The sequence below is a fragment of the Haliotis rufescens genome, unplaced genomic scaffold (assembly GCF_023055435.1).
Source record: "Haliotis rufescens isolate VD_foot unplaced genomic scaffold, xgHalRufe1.0.p SCAF_18, whole genome shotgun sequence".
NCBI classification, from domain to species: Eukaryota; Metazoa; Mollusca; class Gastropoda; order Lepetellida; family Haliotidae; genus Haliotis; species Haliotis rufescens.
The window spans coordinates 3,866,415-3,889,241 of record NW_025963868.1 but is presented as its reverse complement, the minus strand read 5'-3'; the positions used below and the strand labels follow the sequence as shown (position 1 = coordinate 3,889,241).

Genomic DNA, 22,827 nt, shown 5'->3' with positions numbered 1-22,827 from the left:
AAATAAGCAATGGACAAAGGGCAAACGGGAGGCAGTGGGTAATTAGCACTGATCGGTAATAGCAATAGAAATGGCAATGGACAAATGAAAGCCAGCTGGATAATTAGCAATATATAAAAGCAATAAGTCCCAAGCACTGAGCAGATAGGTTCCCTCGTCAATGTTCATTGCTGGCTGTGTCTCCTGATGTAGTTTCTTCTTGTAGTTTTATTTGCCACCTGCTGGTAGACAGGACTTTGGTTTGCTTTCAACATGGTGTTAAGGTCTCGCTTCTTAATGGTGTGTTCGGAAATTGCGGATTTCAGGTCTAGTCTGTTGACAGAGGTCTTATGTTCTTTGAGTCTTGTGTTGAGGGATCTGAGGGTTTCTCCAATCTGGCCACAGTTGCAGGGGATCTGGTATATACATCCTCTGGGGTTGGGACTTGCGCTGCTGGTGCATCTGCCATTGGCTCGGAGACTGTTAACTGTTCCATTTGTCCATTGCTAATCACCTATCACAGCGAATTAACTGTTGACTTCCCTTGTGAAGTTTCAATCTTTGTTATCTTAATACTTTATTATTCTCTGCTTCATAGCATTAATTCACCTGATGAAGGAGTAAGTTTATGCTCTTAAACGCTGTGTTCCTCATGATAAAGAAGTTGACCTTATTTCCTCATACCTTTATGTGTTTTGAGATTGAGTCCACAGTATCATCTGCTTGTCTATTTTGAGGGCAAGCAGTTAGACATATCGGCTCATTTTGAGCTATCAAATGGCTTGGTAGATGATACTAATAATTCATTACAGTTCTTTTTCCAAAAATTGGAAAATGAAAATAAAGCAAAATTCACCATATTTTGGCTTATTTCTACTAATAACTCAATCTGTAAGAGACTATAATTACGAAATTAATAATAATTCAAGTAAACTATCACATAAATGATGAAAATAAGGATTCAATGCATACACTACCTTAAAAAGCTTTTGGGGGGACTATATTTGATTTTCTCTCTTTTTACAACTGAAAAGTGCATTTTGACCCCAAAACAGTATCTGCCACCAACACATTTGACCACAACCACCATTTTCTAATCTGTTGGATACAAAAACATACGGAAAACCTAAGTTTGCTTTGTTCTACTATGGGAGGGGTATGTGGTCAATTTGAGGGTCTGGCCACTACTCTATATATCAACACAAAAGGGTTCATCATATCAACACTACAAGGACAAATATATGCTCTCTGCATCCTATCATTCATTCACGTGATACATGAGTAAGCAAATACTCCGAAACGTTGAGATCCTCATGTTAAAGAAGTTGACATTCATAAATTTTCTCTGAACACATCAGAGGATACATAATGAGCGACTGAAGGTACCGGCAATCCAAGCAACTCGGGAAAGACCTATTTACCATATATGTAAATCAATTATGAACTTCCCACAAGCATTTTGATGGGGTTACTTAGTGCCCTGTCAATACAAAGTGTTCTCCTCAATGGCTATAGGAATGGGGTTTTTCAAGAATAAATCACAATGGCCACAGAAACACATTAAGACAGTGCTTATTATAAATTTGTTACATTTCACCACTTTCTACAAGGCACTGTGTTTTCGTAGCTTTCGGCAAAGGGAGCAATGCCAAATCTACATTTGTCTGAGAGGTACACAAAGTACGTCATCTAGACTGCCAGTTGTCGGACTTCCATTTTGTGTGGAAGCCTCGGTGGTTGAGTGGGGTACATTGCTGATGTTCTGTACTGGTGATTAGGTGCTTCACTCTAAGTGTGCGGGTTCAAATCCCGATTGAGACTCAACACAAAACATACTGACATTTGTTACTTTACTAAGAAAGGGCAACCCTAAATATCATTTGTTCTAGAATCAAATAGATTTGAGAAAGCAGGGTCACACACTTCAGCAGTCAAGTCTGAAATGAGAATGTACCAAACAGAGGCACCAGGTAAGTTTTCAACTTTTTCTGTTGCTTGATTCCATTAACTTATCTTCAGCTCATCTCTTGGTCATAGACAAAAAGGCGAGCATGCTGAAGATGCAACGTCAGGTTACCAATGTCAGGTTGCATGAGCTGCAGACGTTTTGGAAGAACACAATGTACAACATGTTTTTACAAAGTATACACAAGCAACCATGACAACGACAAGCAAATCGTAAATGTACGGTATCATGGAAAGGATTAAAAGGAAGAACAAAGTAAAACAAAATATCAGAGAAGTACACATCTACATACCTGTCCACACAGCCTTAAATCCCTTCCTATTCCAATGATTTGTAGTAAACACAACCCGGTAGTAGACAGCTGACTGGACAATGTAGCCCCGTCTGTCTCCACTTAGAAGGACAAGGAGGTTGTTGGAGGCGTCATAAACCTGCAGTTTACAAAAGGAGGATTGAGTCCCAATTTGACTTCATTCCAATTTGGCTGAAACCTGAAACTGTTGGCAAATTCGGATTGAAAAACACTCCTACAGATTCTTACATGTGATAGATACTATAATGATCAAAATAAAAATATTATATATGAATAAAATATTAATATATTATGATTTTCGCAATACATACTAAAACCTAAATTATCGGGAACAGGTCAGTTACTCTTGTTTTCAGTAACAGTTAATGTTTAATATAACCAAACATTAAACACACTCATAATGATTACAGGATAAATACATAGTTTACCAATCAACAAAGCTCCAGTAAACACATCTGGAAACATGTTTACACAAGCAATGGGCGATCTTTTCCAATTTATGTTCCCTTCACTAACCCCGAAAGTCCGTTGACCCAGTCCATCCAACCTTAAACTGACAGAACATATGGCATGTAGCATACTTGTAAGCGATATGTGTTTCTGTATAACTTATAGATGGCTACCTAGTGCAGCCTTCATCTTTAATGGTAACGTTCTCTTTGGCAGTATATCTTTTCGCCCCTAAACAATGCTAATCTTTTGCCATGTCCTGTAATATGTTCTGTGCTCCGGTGATACATCACGGATAACCAGGTTTGCTTACATAGAACAGTAAACCATTCTAAGTCGTTTTTTCCTTAAATTTCACGCTTTTAAACATGATACATAGTGTAGTATGTGTCTATGGGTACGTCGTATTATCGGTAATAAGAATACATGCATGCATTCAGTGCAGTGGTTACAGGCGGTGGTAGGCAAACTTTGAAGCTCTTACATGTATGCTACCTGTTAAGTCGGTCAGATAATTGTGAATTGTGACAGCAACACATATATTTAGTCAGAATATAACTGAGGAATTGAGAAAATAAACGTTCAGGAGATTGTGAAGTAACAGGTACTAACAAATTATGTCATAAACAAATATCCCAAATAACAGAGATGGAAATAACTGAAATCATGTTTGTATTTGTAATATACATGGTTGGAGATTGTCCGGATGATCAGTGTCTGTTTGCTGCCTTAATGCTATTTCTAATTTGTAATCATAAGCCCGTGAAATTTCTTCTTATTTTCTGTCTGTAAAAGTATTTTCTGAAAGAATCATTTATCTGATATTTTAATTGCACGCTTCATTCCATATTGGTTCTTATTGCTTTTCAAATAACATACATGTTTACATACCTTGACAACATCAAACCCATCCACCGTAATGAAATCTTCAAACACGAGAGTGACCAGTGTCTCTCCTGCATCAATGATATAGGTACAGTACAGGTAGTTGCCGTAATTGCCAGGGTAGTTAGGTGAGGTGAAAGAACCAGAGGAGCCTGTGTAGCGCTCACCGCATCCTGAAATAGACACAAAAAGGCCTGTGTGTATGTGGTTGTTCCTAATGTTTCTTCTTATCAAGAAATTCGAAAAATCAAAGAAACCCAAAACTGTTGAATAGGTAAAAGGTGAAAACGGTCGCCCAAAACGTAACAAAATCTCTTTTGATGTAGAAAGATATATTTTTCTCTGCCAATTGTAGCATATTAAGAATAAGTTATTCAAAGTGTAGAGGCAGTTAATTTAGAGTTTAGGCTTAATGTTGATGTTGAAAGATATAAAACATATCCCCATGCAGAAAGGTTTTGTCATTATCTCACCAGAGAAAATAACTTTACTTAGGATGAATTACATGCCCTACATATGTGTGACAGATAAACTGCTTTCAAAAATTCCAACTTCCACGCATATCTTAAAGCAATTCTGTGAGATGCTTTAATTGCACCTGTGAAAACACTGATATATTACAATACACTTTTCTGTAGTTTTGCAACACTGAATAACTTAAGTTTGTCTGTCTGTACATGTATATCTGTGACCACAAACCTATGCTGATGTTGCACAGGCGCTAATGAAGTATTAGAGGACTATGGCTTCTGATATGAAACAAAACGTATGTCTTAGTCAGTTGGCCAGGGGTGAAAAACAAGATTTTCTTTCCCACATTTTCCTTTATACCTTAAACCTTTTCTATTGCATAAAGGAGGTATCTGTACACAATTTCCATTGGGTAGTAAGCTTGCAAGTGTGTGCAGGAATTTTCAGGGGGTCAAAATTGTATAAATTGAAGGAAAAATGCATAATTGGACAAAATTGGCTGTAACATTTTTATTAAGTCATTAAACTATCTAAATTATGTCTTTAATTACAGGTAATATGTTCGGTTATCTGAATTTGGCAAACATTTTGTTTCATTTAACTGTTGTTCTAATTCTCAGTGGAAACATTGGTAAAAATCATGTTTTTTTACTTCATCTTCAAATCTTGTGAGGAGGTAAAACACTAATTCCTTTGAATTGTGACAATTGAATTTCAAGATGGCCGCCATTTTGACCTGTTTTCAAAATCAAGATCTTATATAGTTCTTCAACATGGTCATGTAATATATCATATGAAAGCTTTTCACATTGTCTTTTCAATTATGTACATTATTCACTGACTCCTGTGGTAAATTGATCCCCAACAATGAAAAAAGGAAATATTGAAATCTAATTTCTCTCATGACTTCAACCAATTCCCAAATTAGGATTTATATTAAAATGGACACATTTTCACTCAAAATTGTAGATATACTGCACTTTTGTCTGAGCATTTAACTAGTATATAATTTGAGTGAAGAAATAAACTTGAGAATACTTGTAGTATTATGAAGTATTAAAAATAAAATGTGAAATAATGTCATCTCTAGTCACCGTCAGAGTCCGTCTCATCTGGAGAGGTAGGTAAGTTGTTTCTGTTTAGGCAAGACATAGCACAACTGCATCAAAGGGAACATCCCATAATGTTCTTGGCGCAGCTACACCTGAATGAGGAGCATCTACCTGTTGTGCATTTACATGTGAGCAATTCTAGACACAGTGCTGGCATTCATTCCTGGGTCATTGGGATGGGTTCTATGACATTGTCTGTAGACGTCCACCTATACCCTTCTGGTGGTGGAATGTCAGCCTTTCCTTTGTGGGCAGAACACCACGTGATGCACTGGTGCTGACATCTGAGTAGAGGTTGTGTGGTGGGAGTTCCACCAGAAGAGTATAGGTGGTCGTCTACTGAGGATGTCATAGAACCCACCCCAATGACCCAGAAACGAATGCCAGCACTGTGTCTAGAATTGCACACATGTAAATGCACAACAGGCAGATGCTCCTTATTCACACTGCAAACACAAAAACGTCGGGTTTTTTCCGTATATGGTCATTGGACGGAAAAACGACGTAATTTGGACGTTTTCAAAACCATCGTTTTTCCGTCCAAATAACGTCGTTATTTGACATCGGAATTTACTGGGAGAGAACGATACCGTTAAGCTCCTCCCTTTCTTGATTGACATTGTCAATCAAGCAACACCCTCTACCGGTATTTCTATCTTCTCTGATTTCATTGGTCAGTCCTCGCGTGTTAGATTACAGGCCCCGCGTTTGACGTTGCACTCGAAGCGCTTAGCGGAAGTACTGAAATCAATCGATCTGCGCATGCGGATTACTTAATGCCTTGTCCAAACTTTCCGTTCTGTGCATGCGCGATTTCGCGTATTGTTTCCTAGATTTAATGTCACCACTATTTGACAATGATTCATAAACAAAGTCTCGTGAATGTTCGGAATCCTAATTCCATTTAAATTGAAGAGGAGCCCCAGTGATATGGGAGATTCCGAGATGAAACTATTCTATGGCTATCTAGGCTGCCACCCAAAACGATCTAAACGGGACCCGAAAGCTTATTGTATGCTTATTGATTACCCAATAAAGTCAACTCATAGTTACACGGTTGTGAAGAAGCTTACAACTTTATAACACTTATTCCTCTCATTCCAATAGAGCTACTCGTGTTCTAAAAAAGTTGTAGTTATTATGTCACTGTTTATATCTTGAAAAATATACTATGTGTTCATCAAGTACAAAAAATATGATTATTCAATTTCCGATACAAGTAAATGAATAAGTGTGTTTTACGCCACAATCAGTCAAAGACCAACGTTGTCCGGTCTGATGACACACACTCTACAAGGTAGCACAGTGTGTACACACTAACCCCATTGAAGTCTCCACTGTGGGTATTCCTGGTAACGAAAAGGCCCCATGTACCTAGGAATCTCATTAATACATTCATGCGCGGCATTCTCTACCTCAATAAGGTCATATAGTTAACATGCTAATCTAACTCGAACTACCATCCCGCTCAAGATGAATGTTTTATGTAAAATCCAACAGGCCCACATTTACACACGCACGCACGCACGCACGCACGCACGCACGCACGCAAACAACGGACCTAAATAACCTTGACAGGAAATACTGCTGATAGCCTCTGGTTAACTCAGCCGCGCTACCGCAGAATGTTCGTCCAACTCTGCAGGGGACATCCTCAGTGGCTTTAATCATACTGAAATGTCTTCGCCTTGCATCCAAGATGGTGGACAAGTGAAATCGTATGAAATTTGGCTATTTTAGGTCGCTGTCTCTTTTTTGATAACCCATAAAGTCAACTCATAGTTACACGGTTGTGAAGAAGCTTACAACTTTATAACACTTATTCCTCTCATTCGAATAGAGCTACTCGTGTTCACATAAAGTTGTAGTTATTTTGTCACTGTTTTATTTCTTTAAAAATATATTTCGTGTTCATCAATGACAACATTCAATTTCCGATACAAGTAAATGAATAAGTGTGTTTTACGCCACAATCAGTCAAAAACCAACGTTGTCCGGTCTGATGACACACACTCTACCAGGTAGCACATTGTGTACACACTAACCCCATTGAAGTCTCCACTGTGGGTATTCCTGGTAACGAAAAGGCCCCATGTACCTAGGAATCTCATTAATACATTCATGCGCGGCATTCTCTACCTAAAGAAGATCATATAGTTAACATGCTAATCCAACTCGAACTACCATCCCGCCCAAGATGAATGTTTTATGTAAAATCCAACAGGCCCACATTTACACACGCACGCACGCACACACACACACACACACACATTTTGATTTACCAATCCCTGAATTAAGAAGACGTGCGTTACGAAGCTCCTCCAAGTCATCATCAATATCCGTAAATGTCTGCGATATTATTACCCATCCAAAGCTGAATATACATTTATTGTGCTTTCTTGACAACAAATGTTATAATTGGGATAACACTTTCTGAGTAAAGTACAGATTCTCGTACTTTTTTGGGTTGAGTCCCGTCCGGGATTTGAACCCACACTGTGAGTGAGGCACCCAATCGCCAGCACACAAAGTCAGCGATCTAACCCAGCCACCGAACCAAAAATGTTAGTCCAGGTGACATGCTTTGTGTACTCCTCTGACAAGTGAAATATGGCACGGCTTCTATGGCCGAAAGCTTTGAAAGCCACAATGCCATTAAGAAAGTGGTCAACAGTAACACATATTATATTTGGATAACACTTTCTCAGTAAACTACGTATTCCCGTACTTTTAAGGGTTGAGATAATAGACGTTGATGGTTGATTATCGATGGACAAATTAAAGCCAAAACTTAACTTATGAATGATTGGTAATGGGAAATGGACAATAGTCAAACGGGAGGCGGGGTAATCAGCGCCAGTTATCTGTTGGCTTCCCTTTTTGCGTTTCCTTCTTTGCTATCTTTTTACTTCTGTTGTTCTTACAGGTACATATATATGTTCTCTACCTCATAGCATTTAATAATATTCACCTGATGAAGGAGTAAATATATACTCCGAAACGCTGTGTTCCTCCGTTGACATCCATAAATATTTTTCCTTATGTGTATCAGTTCTTAATGCCCTTCAAAACCTCAAATCTAGCTTTGTTTTTAAATGTGGTGATATTTGCGTAGAATATAATATGGTCATGCCTATATACATTCGGGTCTTTGTCTACATGATCATTTAGACATAACATTTTGAGCTAAGGACATTGCTAATTCTGCAGGAATGCAGTACACGCCATAGCAAGCTGTGATCTTTATTCATACTTTAGATATTCGTAATGGAGATCTGTAACTGAAGTTTATCGTAATCTTCCGCAACACCTCCTGACCAGTTGACCTTCTTAGTGCATTCAGATGCCATTGTAAATTCCAGGCTGCCCCTCTTTTTGTGATGTTTTGACGGATGAAATCTATTGCGTTATAATAATCTCTGTTTGCTGATATTTAATATGTACATGTTATAAAATATTTACGATATTTTAAACGTGTAATTCGATGCATATGCAATGCAATGTGAACATAAGTGCGGATGCACGAAGGCGGTTTTAGTCATAGTTATAGTGCGATGGATGTAGGGGAATGGTAGGAGGGTGTATGTATGTAAGCACGAAAACCGATACATGAGGGCGGATATAGTTACAGTTCGATGGATGTTGGGGAATGGTGGGAGGATGGATTATGTATGAAAGCATGCGCATGGATCCATGATAGCTGACGTAGACATAATGGTGGGGAAAGAAGAATGTGATGTGTGTGTGCGTGCGCGCATGCGTGCATGCGTGCATGCGTTTTGATACGAGGGTTGGCGAACATGCTGTAAGATGAATGTGTGAGTAAGTTAAGTGGCTGAGGATGTGGAAGGTATGAGTATTGATACATGCAGACTTTGGGTTGGGGGACTGGGTGTGCCTGTACTGAGGTCTCACTCACTTATAGTGTTTTCTTTCACTCAAATACGCATGTTTTACGCATTTTAATGACAGAAACTGTAGTGACTCAAAGGTCGGGCATTCTACATATCTACCCGAACTACGTAGCCATTTTTATGCTGTACAAATCTTCTTCTTCCTCACACACACACACACACACACACACACACACACACACACACACATTAATTGTTTTATTAAATGTATCCTCGAGAGTCAGTAAGAAACTAGAAATAACTGCCTTTGTTCTGTAAACCTCACCAAGTTTCAGCTTTCGCCTCTTCCTTTGTGGAATGAGGTTCATATTTGTAAAACGATCTCTCTTATCTGTCTGTACCATCAACTTAACTGCCCTCACCCCCTGCAGTTTTCCCGTCCCATATTGCCAAGCAGGTGACCCACAAGGAGGAATACCGCCCTCCCTCAGTCCAGTTATACTGTGCCTAGCACAATATGTTGGGAATACGTAGCCTTGCTGTGGGCAAACATTTGTAACAATTTGGCAAACTTTGATATGTAAACAGCAAATATTATTCAGTTTTATTTCAACAAAAACGAAAAAAATCGAATCCTACTTATTTTGTGGATACCATAACAATAAATCAAACCAATAGATCGTTTGAGCCAGCATGAATATAAAAAAATAATTAGCAAGTCGATAGTCATAATTCCCTCTGTTGGTCCCACGTGAAATGTTCTTCATGAATAGAATAGATGGCTGATAGACGTTCGACCGAATAATATCATTTGCTAACTTCAACTGTTCATCTAATTTCCATTATTGTATGTTACACAGTTAATATGTTCATGGGCGTCTTCACTATATGTATAGTGTGGAGGACTACTTCACTTGAGGATAAGTAACATAAATAATGATGATAATTATGATAGTATTGCCATTATTATTCCTTCAGATTATTAAAAAAAAGTTATTATGTTTTCATAATAAACAGAGAGAAAGGGGTATGGAGATTGTGAGATTATTCTTAGCATCGGAATTGTTTACATAATTCTTAAAGATATTATGTTTTCTTTGTTTGTTGTTTAATGCCGCACTCAGCAGCGTAAGGTTATTAAAACATTACATTTAGGTTCAGTTGTATTTTTAAATTTGCATCATTTTGCAAATGTTACAGAGACCTGATAAGGGATATAATAATGTTTAGTCGCTATTCTTAAAAGTAAGAATATGTTAGATTTATCAACAAGAAATATTGCACACCAAAGGATAATCATATTTCATGACACTATTCTACGTCGAAGTCATCGATATGTGTGTATGTTATTGCTACATGATTGGTTATGACACGGATACGTCACGATAAAGCATTGAGAAATTGACCTTTGATGTTATAAGATAGCTACGCGATAAATCGAAAAGAACAAAGAAGGAAGCGATATTTATTTCACGATAAAACATTGTTCTATCATGACGTCATTTATGGAGATTCGAACATGCACTCGCAACTTGAAAACAAAGTAAATTTGACCTTATTTTTCAGAGGTATATGTCTAGTGAGTTGTTCCCAATAAATGTGGCTGGAGAAGGTAGATAAACGCAGTGCCCAAACAATCGAATCCAAAAGTGAGAGGGATATGACAATCGGTTTTGGGAGAAAAGGTACAGATAATCTAGGAGAAAATTGTGAGAATATGCGGGAAAGACCAAACTCAAATCCTAAAATGAATTTATCTAGCATGGCCGCTGTCGGATTCTATTCATGGAGTCATCGTTATTTAAGTACGGGTAAATATTTTAAAGCGTGTATTTTTTCCTAATTTAACAACCTCAAAGAGGCTGCACGTAATGTTGATATCTCATATAGAAATAAACGAGTCGGGGTCGTTGTTTATCGTACAATAAATAACTCTCACTCGTCGTTTGTTTCTTAATTACCTGACCATATACACTAACATTATATCTTTTCATGTTTATCAGTCAAGGAAAGGGAAATAAGCATTTCCATTATCATGAGAAACCCTATATACAACAGCTATACTTACTTATCTTTATACTTAAAGGCATCAGGTTTGTCTGTCATACAGACCCCGAAACAAATATGTCCAACACAGCCCAAAATTTGGCAAAATGAAGAAAGTATCTTGGCTCCTTGTTATTATATTTTATAACTATTGTTTAACAACTGTTTTTTTCTGTAAAATATGTTCATTTCAGAAATTAGATGTTATTCTAGCATCAGGTCTGTGGTACGTTCACTGCATCAGCATTACATTTAAACGATATTTACATATATAAATACATACAGAGGAAATGCTTAGCATTTATCTTTTAAGGAAGAGTGCAGGACGACTTGTTTTATACATATATATGTGGACATATATGTATGGACATTTGGATGAATATAAATATACCTCCTTAAAGATAGTGTTCGTAGATGACTGTAGAAAATGGAATAATTTTGTGAGTAATCGGGTTAATATCACGTTTAGCAATATTCAGCCATATTGCGATATTGGTTTCCAACATACAAGACGGACCATGAAATTATGACTTGAATTTGGACCTTGCTTTCTGGTGTGATGTAACACCCCAGAATCTCCTGTAAAAAAAGAGCTAAAAGCACGAATAAAGCTCACGAGATAATACTGATGTATACATCTGGACATATATTTGCGTAGTATTGCTACGTTAATTCATTAGTATATATGTATTTTGCATGAAAGGATATTGTAGGAACGACGCTGACGTGCGCATATAACCTATTCACCAGTGCTGTAATATTTAATTCATTTCTTTTGACACATATCGACACGAGAAACTATATCTAAATTTAAAAGGAGTCCATGTGGGATGGAAATTTCAGCCTGAACCTGTTGAACATCTAGGCTTGTTTCATTTTGGGCTATAGCATTGCCGTGTAAGGCCTGGGCGGAAGGGAACACCTGTTTGCACCCATCAGATACCAATCACAACTTCTCTCTCCAAACGAAAACAAAATACGAAAAATGTCGGAAGTGTATCCTTCTAATTTTCTATTTAGATACATGTTTTAACTTTAAAGTAATTATATGGATCTCATGTATTATTGGTATCTGTGATGCTGGTACCGTTTTGTCGCCATTGTGTAGCTTTTGTGGAGTTATTATGAATATCAAACACATGTCTTGAAATATGGACTTGTGAAAGAACTCATCATTGAACCATAGGCAGTCTAACCCATTTAATTGGCGTGTATGGACATATTATCCATCTACTTATACACACTTATTATGGACATATACAGAATTTCATTGTACCTTATTATTAAAAGAAATACCCGTGAAGATCCGGGTTAGAATAGGCCTTCAACAACCCATGCTTGTACGAAGGCGACTAACATGATCGGGTGGTTAGGCTCGCTGACTTGGTTGATACATGTCATCGTATCCCAATTGCGTAGATCGGTGCTCTTGGTGATAATAACTGGATTGTCTGGTCCAGACTGGATTATTTACGAACCACCGTCATACAGCTGGTATATTGCTGAGTGCGGCGTTAAACAACAAACAATGTAACACAATCTATTATTAAACACCTTCCACCAATGAGAAATTAAAGTTATATTTTCTATATATTATGTTATATTTATAGCATAATTTGATTCATAATTTTATTATTGCGTTGCTTTCTTCCCTGTCATTAAATGTACATGTTCAAACCCCTAAACTTTTAATATTTCATTTTACACAAATGGCTACGTTAATGAGTTGCCTAGATCTACCGTTACCTACTCACACAAACAGAGGGTGCAAGGGTGGCCCAGTCGTCTAAGGCGCCGCGATTCGCTGTGCGGAGTTGCGTCCCCTGGACACGCCAGAAACCTGTGATTTTCTGGGTTCGAATCACGGTTCATCCCGATTATGTTTCTAGGTTTGTCAGCACCATACCCGTGCACGTGGGTTTCACGAAGTGGTTAACGTCTGAAACCTGCATCACTTCGGGCTTTCCTCAAACATTAAGCTGACACGCCGTGATATAACTGGAATAATGTTGAAAGCGGCATTTATACCAACTCACTCACTCACTCACTCACACGAACAGATTAAAATAATTTGTTTTACTATCATATTTCTGTTTATCTAATTCATAATACGAAATTGATAATTCATAAATCACAGTATAGATCATATTCGTTTATATCACTATCTGATGCTAAGGTATAATTAATTCAAAATGTAGAAAGATACACAATTTGCCATTATTTGACTTCTAAAACTGTACAAAGTATAATATAATGATCAGAATGCCTGTAACGGGTAGTATTTAAGAAAGAAATATTTGTCGATAAGTCCCATTTTTCAGATATGCCCTTCAGTAGTATTATTGTATATCTCCAGAGAGAGGTTTACATTGTGGTTCTCATTAGTTGTGGATAATTCAAAAAGCAACATAGAAAATATATATGCTACCATGACCAAAGAATACAGAGTATACATAACTCGCAATTCTCCAAAAGAGATTTCAAATCACAATAACATACCTGATATAAAGAGAGGTGGTAATGATTTAATCTCTACATTGTGCCCTTGTTCGTGAGCCCTTGTTCTATTGAGCAAACAGCCCCAAACCGAAACTCCACAACATATCCGATTACACTGATTCAGGCTGTCCCAGTTCTCAATGCGATACTGACGCCCGTTCGTCTCCCAGACCATAGAGAATAAATTTAAAAGGAATCAAGCTCAAGTCTAGAACGATTTGGCAAGCCTAGATTGCCTCAATTCTATCCATGAAAGTAAGCATTAATAAAAAAAATATTGTTCTTGTCTGCTTCAGATTATATTTTGTAGATACATATTTTTAACTAGGAAAATTGTACTGACACCGGCACTGTCCCTATTGAAACTATGTATAAGAATGTCGAATTGTCGTCCATTGTGCGATGTCAATACATCGATGACAAGTGAGGATATCATAAAGTAATCGTTGATGCCGTGCTACACTATAATAAAAATTATAAATTAAATCAAGTTGACTGGTGTGTACATTACTACAGTGAACATGTACATGATCCTGCTCTATTAATCAAATGCCGTAATGTCAAATACTAATATATTATTGTGTGATGAATTTAACTGGATCACTGGTAACATGTGATATTTATATTCCATCAATTTCTTTCCTCGTTGGTCCATCCATGTCTACAAAATGAAAATAATACAATTAAAATGGAGCATAGAACAATTCTTTATTTCAGGCTGGAGCTGTGGAAATCTAGACTTTCCCAATCATTATAGACTTGAGTTGGTCTCATTTTTTACATTATTCTCTTGGGTCAACGTCACAGCTCATACCATACACTAACAATACCAGTTTGCAATATACAACATTCAGTATACAGTGTGTCGCGAGCTCTGCGCTGGGCTGGAGCACACATTCCCTACCCCTCTCCCTTCGGCAAACACCTCATGAGGGTTGCAACGAGGTCACAGGTCAGGCGTGCACTCGTCAGTTGTCTAATACGGTCAAGAGTAAGATCTTCCGGAAGACCACTGCACTAGAGGTATGTGGATTGTTGATGAGGTACTACGTGTTTGGAACTGGGAGTCGAACACTAAGCACTTTTAGAGAAGAGCTCACAATAAAACGTTATGGACTCGCGGACGGACTTGTGTTTTCATTTCAAGACGTACATGTATCAGGTTGAACTTCTACGACAGATGTAACTTGGTTACCGCTTCATAACTGTAACATTAACTGAACTTTACGCCCTTTATACACATTTGTAATGGGGCGACAATGCGACAACGAGACATATTTTGACCCTTAAAATGTCGCGTTACCGCATCGTCGCGCTTTTGTAAAATAAAGAATAGGATTATCCAAGGAGCGACAATGCGATCACGCGACAATGCGACAAATGGCCAATTGTCACGCTTTTGTTAATTTTGACACGTTTTGCTTGTTTTTGTAAGGGCGTCAATGCCTCAATGCGAGAAAGCATATTCAATTATCCAATTGATTTGAATAGAATATACTTGCGTCAGTGTATTTTATTAACGCCCCAAACCGTAATTTAAACACATATAGTAACAGATCATATACACGCCTGGTGCCTTGTCTTACTACTAGCTTTAATAGTCCATCCAGAATAAAGTAATTTCCCCTAAAGCGAGGAACATATGTTTTAGTATGTTTACAAGAAATATATTCCAAACAATATCCTCATTAGATGAGACGATCATTTACAGAATTACCTCAGTAAGTCAATTACAATGACAGAGCGTCGTAATACATTTACATCAAGTACAATACGTCAAAATGGCCGACACGATAAACGTGACGGGAGATATTTCCGAAGTTGTGCATTAACCTGTGGCTATTTCTAGCCTTTGTCATCACTGATCAATTGGCCGATCGTTGAAAGGTGATTGTAAAGATGTGTCAAATAGATACTAAGGTAAATTCATAGATTGCTGTAGATTGTCACTACGGTAGTTTGGATTTTATTTTCGTTTTGTTTTCTCTGGGATGGGTTGTAGCGAGGGTATCCTTAAACGGGCATGCAACCACGCTTCTGTATGAATTCGTACCAGGGAATTCCAAGGGTTTTCCCCAGGAATGTGGAAGAAGTCAGTGTTTACGCCATTTCAGGAATACAGTCACGTGAAGAACGTCATGTGACCGACCTCTCGTCAAAGCCGTATATCTTGTAGTAAACTTCACATTAAAAAATTAGTTATTGTTATAACCAAAATGAAACACAACCCATTATCCGATAGGCGTAACTGTTCATAGCCGAGGGATATGTTACCACGATAAACTTGGTAACATTGTTTGGTTTGACTTCTTGTTTGGTTTGAATTCCATTAACATGTTACATATCCTAAAACTGGCTTATCAGCAAATCTCGCTGCACTGCGCGCGACAGATACTAGAGCAAGGCATGCCAGAAATACGAAACCTAAAGCTTCCGAAAGGAAGCCTTAGGAATCACGTGCGTCGGGGGACCAGCGCCATCTGATTGGCCGTCAACAGTTGTACAAGGCGGAGCAAAAAGCATCGTTTTTCCGTCCATTTTACGCTTGAAAAACTCGACCCTTTTCTGGACACTTTCTAGACGCTCACCAATTAATCAATTTTAATGAATTTTTAGTCGTTTTTCCGTCCAATGACCATATACGGGGAAAAACGACGTTTTCGTGTTTGCAGTGTCAGGTGTAGCTGCGCCAAGAACATCATGGGATGTTCCCTTGGATGCAGTTGTGCTATGTCTTGCCTCAACAGAAAAAACTTACCTACCTTTCCAGAAGCGATGGACTCTGATGGTGACTAGAGGTTACATTATTTCACAGCCCTTGACTCGGTGATGTAATTTTTAATACTTCAAAATACTACAAGTATTCTCTTGAACTCAAACGAAAAACTAGTGAAATGCTCAGACAAAAATGCAGTATATCTACAATTTTGAGTGAAACGATGTCCATTTTTTTATTAAAATACGACTTTGGAGGTTAGTTGCTAGAGAAATTAGCTTTCGATATATCATTTGTTGTATTATTGGGGGATAAGATTACCACAGAAGTCGGTGAATAAGGTACATCATTGAAAAGACATTGTAAAAAAGCTTTCATATGATATATTACATGACCACGTTGAAGAACTAAAGTGCAGTATATCTACAATTTTGAGTGAAAATATGTCCATTTTAATTTATATCTAAATTTGGGTATGGGTTGAAGTCTCGAGAGAAATTAGATTTTAATATTTCCTTTTTTCATTGTTGGGGATCAATTAACCACAGGAGTCAGTGAATAATGTACATTATTGAAAAGACAATGTAAAAGGATTTCATATGATATATTACATGACCATGTTGAAGAACTATATAAGATCTTGATTTTGAAAACAGGTAAAAATGGCGGCCATCTTGAAATTCAAGATGGCCACCATAAATGCTCAAAGAAAAACTTGAAACATCATTTTTCTTTATAAGTTTACTTTTTTGGTGTTTTTAAGCATTTTTGCAATCATCCCACTCATCCACTACAGCAACAACATCTACCACCATATCTCAATAAGCAATTTTCGTCAAAATTGGTTTTTGGTGGGTGGGGTAACATTGTATACAATCTCACAACCCCTATGTTATATATTTTTATTTTGTTTTTTTATAGGATAGTACAATGGTTCAGGCAGATTTTAATACCAAGTTATAGTGGTTTTATTGTCACAATCCAATGTAATTAGTGTTTTACCTCCTCACAAGATTTGAAAATGAAGTAAAAAAACATGATTTTTACCAATGTTTCCACTGAGAATTAGAATAATAGTTAAATGAAACAAAATGTTTGCCAAATTCAGTTAACCGAACATATTACCTGTAATCAAAGTCATAAATTGGATAGTTTAATGACTTAATAAAAATGTTACAGCCAATTTTGTCCAATTATGCATTTTTCCTTCAATTTACACAATTTTGACCCCCTGAAAATTCCTGCACACACTTGCAAGCTTACTACCCAATGGAAATTGTGTACAAATACCTCCTTTATGCAATAGAAAAGGTTTAAGGTATACAGGAAAATGTGGGAACGAAAATCTAAACTAAGCCTCTTTTCCGCTGGTGGCCAACTGACTATCTGTCATATTTAAGATCTGCCAATTCACATGACAAATACACAGTAACTGATAACACTGGCCCAAATCAACAACTCTGAACATTAGGCTAAATGCATGTAGCAATGACCAGGAATAACATTCTGTAACTATTACCCTGTTACCCTGTTGGCAACAGGTTACGAAGGGGGCAGAGGCTGAGCGTGATGCCTGTGCAGAGTTGCGTCTCTCAGTTGTGCAAGGATCTACTGATCATGTATTTGAATCAAATATTTGAACATAACATAACCCATCAGGTGATCAGCACCAGTTTCAAAAAGGTAGTACGACGTCTAAGACCTGTTTCACTTTCGACACGTCCTGGTGTAACTAAATACTGCTCTAACCAGCGTAAGTACCAACTGACACACTCACCATGTTAATATAAACGTGCAAAATTTTACGAATTCAACATCAGACGACTTTTCATTGTTCTCAATTGTTTCACAATTACACAAATTGACATCTAGGTAAAACCTGATAATTAAATATTAGCAAGACCGTTAAGTTTAAAAAAATTCTTCCTGAACTAATATGAAACCAAGTCACATGACGCAAACAAGGAAGAATACTTTGTGAGGGTGGATTATATTTATTTTCTTGTTTCTATATATAATTCAGGCTTCTTTAAGAATTAAATAGTCATCATAATAAACAGATAGGATCAAAATAAGTCAAATTGCTAAATAATAAACAGCAGTCCACATAATGAGGTAAAGGTCGCCACATTATGTGGGACTTTCCAAAGAAACCTTTCATAAAAATTCAATAAAATCCATACAGTGCAGTGCTTCTGTTTCTTTTGCGACATTTGGGACCTAGATATTAAAAGATTAAATGTTATGAATACTTTCCATAACAGCCTTCAAACACTCATCAACCCACTGCTTTGCTGGTTAAGCTATACCAAATGAGGTTTAGGTAGTCCAACAGCATTAACGCAATTAATAGATAAATTGTTATGAATACTTAACAGATTTCGAGACAGCAGCCAAGCCGACCAATACAAGTTACAAACAATGTGTCCAATTTGTGTGTAATTCTTTTTTATTGTTCGTTATATATCCAAAGAAGATGAGAGGTAATAAGTATAATGCTCAGTTATGGGTTTAAACAGTTCAACACCATTAGATAACCTGGCCATTTCAAGTAAGATTTGTCCCTAATTAACCAATTAATCTCGCACCAGTCTTTCAGAAAAATATAAAACTGAGCACTTTTAGAAGTATAGCGTCAGGATCGGCCAGCAGTGTGAACAATACAGAAGTATTTCCTATATCTTTACAATGAAAGAGGTTTTTCGAAAAAAAAGATACATGTTACCAATGGAAAGATTACTTGGCGCAAAGTACTCTGAAGTCTATGCATTTTGTGAGACGTGATTTCCAAAAACGTATTCACATTGTAAGCATGTGTTTGGCCTTAAAATATATAATTAAATAAACCCACTCGAAAATCGGATCAGATAGGTTGGGATGACATTCGACAGGTTCTGGTTTATCATCGACCAACTAGACCGATCCTTCGAAAATATTTTGGACATTTTGATAATTAATCAGCAAACTGCTGATGGTCGGTGACAATCTGAATCTGAAAATTCATGATTTCATCTCCCTTTTGTTGGGGCATTCTTAAACATCACTAACAAATTTTAATATTCTATAGGCCATTTTGGAAGGCAATCAGTCAGTGTTCTACAAAATGAACTGATCTGTTAGCCCGGAATCATTGCAGTGTTTATCGAGATATCAGTAACAGTAATGAGGTAAAGATTGCTACTTTTAACTGGGGACCTATCATGTGATGTCCTGTGGCACGATATATCAAACAAAGTCAGTGCCAATGTTCTGGAAATATCTGGCAGACATCAGACAAGGGCTTGATACACTGGACGTATGTTCGGAACCGAACCCTGAACTTCGGCGTGACCGGCGAAGGCAATAACCATTAGGCTAGCCCACCATCAAACTTCCATTTTGACGTTCTGGAGAATGTCTGCTCAAAAACAACAAATTGGTCAATTGCTTCCCTGTAAATCATGTCAAGGTCAAATTCATCAATATTGGTCAAGACACTCTGCCACCAAGTGTGAAACAAATCAATTCAGATGTTCTGTAGGGGTCGACCCCATTGCACAAATCCAATAAGTCCACAGCTCATTTCGGACTAGTAGTTAATGTTAAATGGATTTTAGGAGAAATCAACTTGTCCCTGAAGATTTACAACAGCCTCGGACTAATGATGTACTGGCAGTGTCTGTGCCTGGATTCTGGATATATCCTACCGACAAATAGCAACTTGGACAAAATGAATGCATTCCATACACTTTCATCAAGATCATCATTATCAAAGGGGTCTGCAAGACACCTTGGCACCAACTCGGCAAACTTCAAACTTACCTTCCCACCTTCCCACCTAATATAGATGTGATCTCAAAACGCACGTCTTGAAATATTTCGCTAAGAAATAAGGTTGCCTCTTTCATTCAATGTCTGTGGACTTTCAAAATAACCTTTTAACACACCAAAATATAACTCACAATAAATGTTTGCTAATTGTTTGAATTACGTATGATTCGCATAAATGTTCATCTTTCAGGAGTTTTTGTACCTCGAAAAGGAAATCAAAAAATTAAAAAAACGTCAGCCAAATATTTTTGCACCCGTAACGGCCACCCGTTGAGCATGTAGTCCAATATTTCTTTTTAATGTTATCGTATTTATTTTACGTTTGATCAAACAGTTTTGATTTGTTGATGACAATGAGAACACTCAAGTTCCTCAATTTCTGTAGGCCCGTGAAGATCCGGGATAGAATATGTCTTCAGCAACCCATGCTTGCCGTAAAAGGGGATTATGCTTGTCCTAAGAGGCGACTAATGGGATCGGGTAATCAGGCTCGCTGACTTGGTTGATGCATGTCATCAATCCAAATTGCGTGGATCGATGCTCATGATATTAAACACTGGATTGTCTGGTCCAGACTCTATTATTTACAGACCGCCATCATATAGCTGTAATATTGCTGAGTGTGGCGTTTAAACAATTCAAACCAAACCAGTTTCTGTAAATTAGCAACTTTCTGTGTAACTAATTACAGAATTGTTTTAATCAAACTTCACACTTCATCTCCACTGTTCACTGAACGTGTTCACTAAGTTTGAAAAGAATGCAGTAGTTTTCAAGTTATAGGTCGCACAAAAATGTCCTTGGAAGGATGGACGGACGGACGGAATTCCTTGATATCACTATATATTACCGCCCTTTTAGGTCGGGGGTACACAAATCAGGATTTTTACATTATTGATAGGATGGAACGGAAATAACGTCATGATTCTCTAATACTCTTACAATCCTTTTGGAAGATCTAACTTAGTTTTCCAAAATATCATGTTTTTTTCCGCCAGTTACATGGATTACACCCAAAACGAAATACAGATCATCAAAAAGAATTACAATATTGCTAGTTTATCCATCATTGCTGAAACCAAAAGTACACATATCTTTCCCTTGCCAAATTCAAAACAAGGGGCATATAGGCCATGTATCGCTCACCTGGATATTTACACAATCATGAAAATATATACATTTGCATTGTACATGTACATAATGCTGCAAAGATTTCGTAATAGTGACTCTGTCATCATTTAAAAGGGGTGGATTGCAAATCTCACAGCATGAACGTGTAGATCTCTAGATTCAAAAGTACCATAAAGATTTTAACCGTTTTCATGTTATGATCCAGGCAAACAAGTCGTTAAAGCAATGGCGACAAATTACCACTATTTCGCCCCGCCCCTCAGACCCTTGTTTGTGTGGGCCCCACCATTTGTACAATTTTAAATCCTCACCGCCGGAGAAGGCTTCCAACCAAATATGGTTGATTGATATCTATCTCTTAGTTCCATAGTAGAAGTCGCTTAAAGCGATACAGCCAAATTGCCACTATTTGGCCCCGCCGCTGAGCCCCTTGGGGGGTCAGCCCCAATATTTGAACAATTTTGAGTCCCCACTACCTAGGCATGCTTTCAGTCCAATTAGTGGTTCAGAAGAAGAAGTCGTTTGAATAAAATGTTGACGTACGGACGAGGGACGACTGACAGAGGAAAAACGACGCACGGAGGACGGATAACGGACCCAGTGAGCTTATAAATGACATAATTTACTAATTTATCATCTTCACTTGATAACTCTTTGTTGACCTGGGTAGCACTCACAGTTGTCTTCATTTATTTGTTTTGTATTTTTGTGTAACATCAAATCTTAAAGTCTTAATCCGAAATTGTAATGGATTCCATGGTCAATGATCTTCCAATTATTTTATGACACGATGACAGTAGGGAAAAGTAAGACAAATTGGTAGGATAATAACATAATACAGTTCTTCATTGCAAGAATGATGATTCTGAATGTTGAAGATGTCAATAAAAACTCTTTTCTGAGAATTCCTCATTATGCACATGCATTGTATTATATAATTTCATATGTATAAGGCTCATATTTTGTCCGACAAGGTGGATACGTTTAAAGTAGACAAAAGGGGGAAATGTGCCCTGTCTCGGGCTAGGTTTATTCAGATTTCTTTTCATGACAATTCTTGTTTCGGGGTGGTAGAAGCAGTTTTATACAGACCAACTTGTGAAGTGTCATTGCATTCAAGCAAAAAACTGGTTTTCAGTAGAATTTGCAAAATAGAGCACATAAGAAAAAAGAGCATAAAGTCGTGGGGTATGTCCAATAGGAAAGGATACATATGGCAAGTAAATATTGGGAGACATGCCTTACTGTTTCGTTTACCCTGTCTTGGAAATGTTGCATCCATGACAGCCACTGTAACGGTATGGGTACAGGGACATTTCTGTTCACGTCACCCAGAATACTGATACAGCCAGTTTGTCCGGTCCTGGTGGTTTAACTAGCTGCTTTACAACAATGACTGGTCTTCCGATCTCCCGGTTGACTTGTTCTGGATTTTTCTGAGTTCTCCAGCCGTGGTACTATCTCGGTTACAATTTGATCTGCTTGTTCTTGATCATAATGCAGACTCTCTGGGTCTCAGACAGTTTGTTTCTTTACTTCAGCTCATTCTGAGATCTTTTCAGATATTTATGACTTCTTCTTGGTTATGTGTTGCT

At 37.5% G+C, this 22,827-nt stretch overlaps 1 protein-coding gene across 1 annotated transcript in view; it reads right to left on the bottom strand.

Annotated features, from left to right (window-relative positions):
• LOC124123803 overlaps positions 1-22,827 on the bottom strand; it is a 192,947-nt gene that overhangs the window by 122,784 nt on the left and 47,336 nt on the right. The window contains exons 4-5 of the mRNA XM_048398643.1: positions 3,600-3,766; positions 2,238-2,376 (exon numbers count right to left, since the gene is read on the bottom strand). Coding sequence (XP_048254600.1) covers positions 2,238-2,376; positions 3,600-3,766 — 306 coding nt within the window. The remainder of the gene's footprint in view (positions 1-2,237; positions 2,377-3,599; positions 3,767-22,827) is intronic.